This window comes from Eptatretus burgeri, chromosome 14, assembly GCF_056783735.1.
Source record: "Eptatretus burgeri isolate ZD-2024b chromosome 14, Ebu_testis_v1, whole genome shotgun sequence".
Lineage (NCBI taxonomy): Eukaryota > Metazoa > Chordata > Myxini > Myxiniformes > Myxinidae > Eptatretus > Eptatretus burgeri.
The window spans coordinates 46967496-46968765 of NC_140974.1; the positions used below are offsets into that span (position 1 = coordinate 46967496).

Sequence of the window (1270 nt, forward strand, 5' to 3'; positions counted from 1 at the left end):
TTCCACTGTGTATTTCACAAGAATGTCATGAGATGCTCATACTCTGACCCAAAAGCAAATTACTACCCAAACCTACAGTCCCCTGCAATGGAGTGGCAACCGATTCATGGTTAGATCTCAGCCACAGAAATGTTCACAACTTGTTGCTCCTAAGCTGGAAGGCAATGACAAACCACACAGCATAACCCTTGCCAAGAGACTGCTTCGGCAGCACCAACACTCATCAAGAGTATGGTACACTGAGGATGATTGAGACTTATTTGATCATGACGAACAACAGCTGTTTTGACAAAAACAGGAAGACTGCATGAAAAATTCCAGGTTTAGTTTTATAAGGCATTTTATAACTCCAGGCAATTGTAATCACTGCAACCAGCATCACGTGCCAACAATAAGCTTATCAAATGAAAAGCTAAATATACAAACATACTGTACGAACAGTGGCACATATAATCAGTACAAATATCATGCGTGAACGAAGCAAATGCAGTAGAAAAATATAATTCCTTGTAAAACTAAATATTCCATCCCAGTGTAAATTGTGGCTCCTTTATTAGTTCAAGGGCTATTAGGTATACATGTGAAAAATAAATAAAGTCAGGTTGTTGGGTGAAGGTTGTAGAAAATGTGCAAAGTGAGTAAAATATTTCAAAAAGTACATTAAAATTTTTTTGAAACCTTTGTTCAATTGTTCCAACAATGACAACTTACTCCAATGATCTTTTGTTAGAACTGAAAACCCTTTCAGAATACATTCAGAAATGTAAGTGAACAAATAAATATCGATTCAACATTCATGAAGCAAAAAAGAATGGTGGGCATTACACCAGTAAGTAAAACCGTTACCCAAATGGCATCAGATGTCATCGGTGCTGGAGATGAGACGGTTAAGCACAGAGCTTATGGTTGAACAGAGATCAAAGATAGGCCTTTTGCCCGCCACTACGTGGCCTCAGCACAAATGACTTTTCCCACAGTTCATCCTCAGCTAAATGATCAGCGAAGGCACCAAAGAAGCTGTGCAGCTGTTCATCCTTCTGGAACTCATAATGGCTAATGAGAGAAGAAGAATGCCACAGTTATTTCTTATTAACCCAACCTAAAATATCAACCCTGTGAATACGTCACAAATTTCAGTGCCTTCGAGGCACACAAATGCAGTTGTAAAAGCTATTTCTTCTTATTTTATGGTGGATGTCATATTTATATGCACAATAAAAGTATTAAATATTTTAAAGGGCAGTAACTGCTTGTCAACGCAACTGCTTGT

At 38.0% G+C, this 1270-nt stretch overlaps 1 protein-coding gene across 4 annotated transcripts in view; it reads right to left on the reverse strand.

Moving 5' to 3' along the window:
• Positions 1-310: 310 nt before the first annotated feature.
• Positions 311-1270, reverse strand: part of LOC147013107 (uncharacterized) — a 145897-nt gene continuing 144937 nt past the window's right edge. For all 4 annotated transcript variants that reach the window (XM_085854693.1, XM_085854692.1, XM_085854691.1 and 1 more), the window contains one exon: positions 311-1053. In XM_085854693.1, coding sequence (XP_085710819.1) covers positions 918-1053 — 136 coding nt within the window. In that variant the 3' untranslated portion in view covers positions 311-917. The remainder of the gene's footprint in view (positions 1054-1270) is intronic.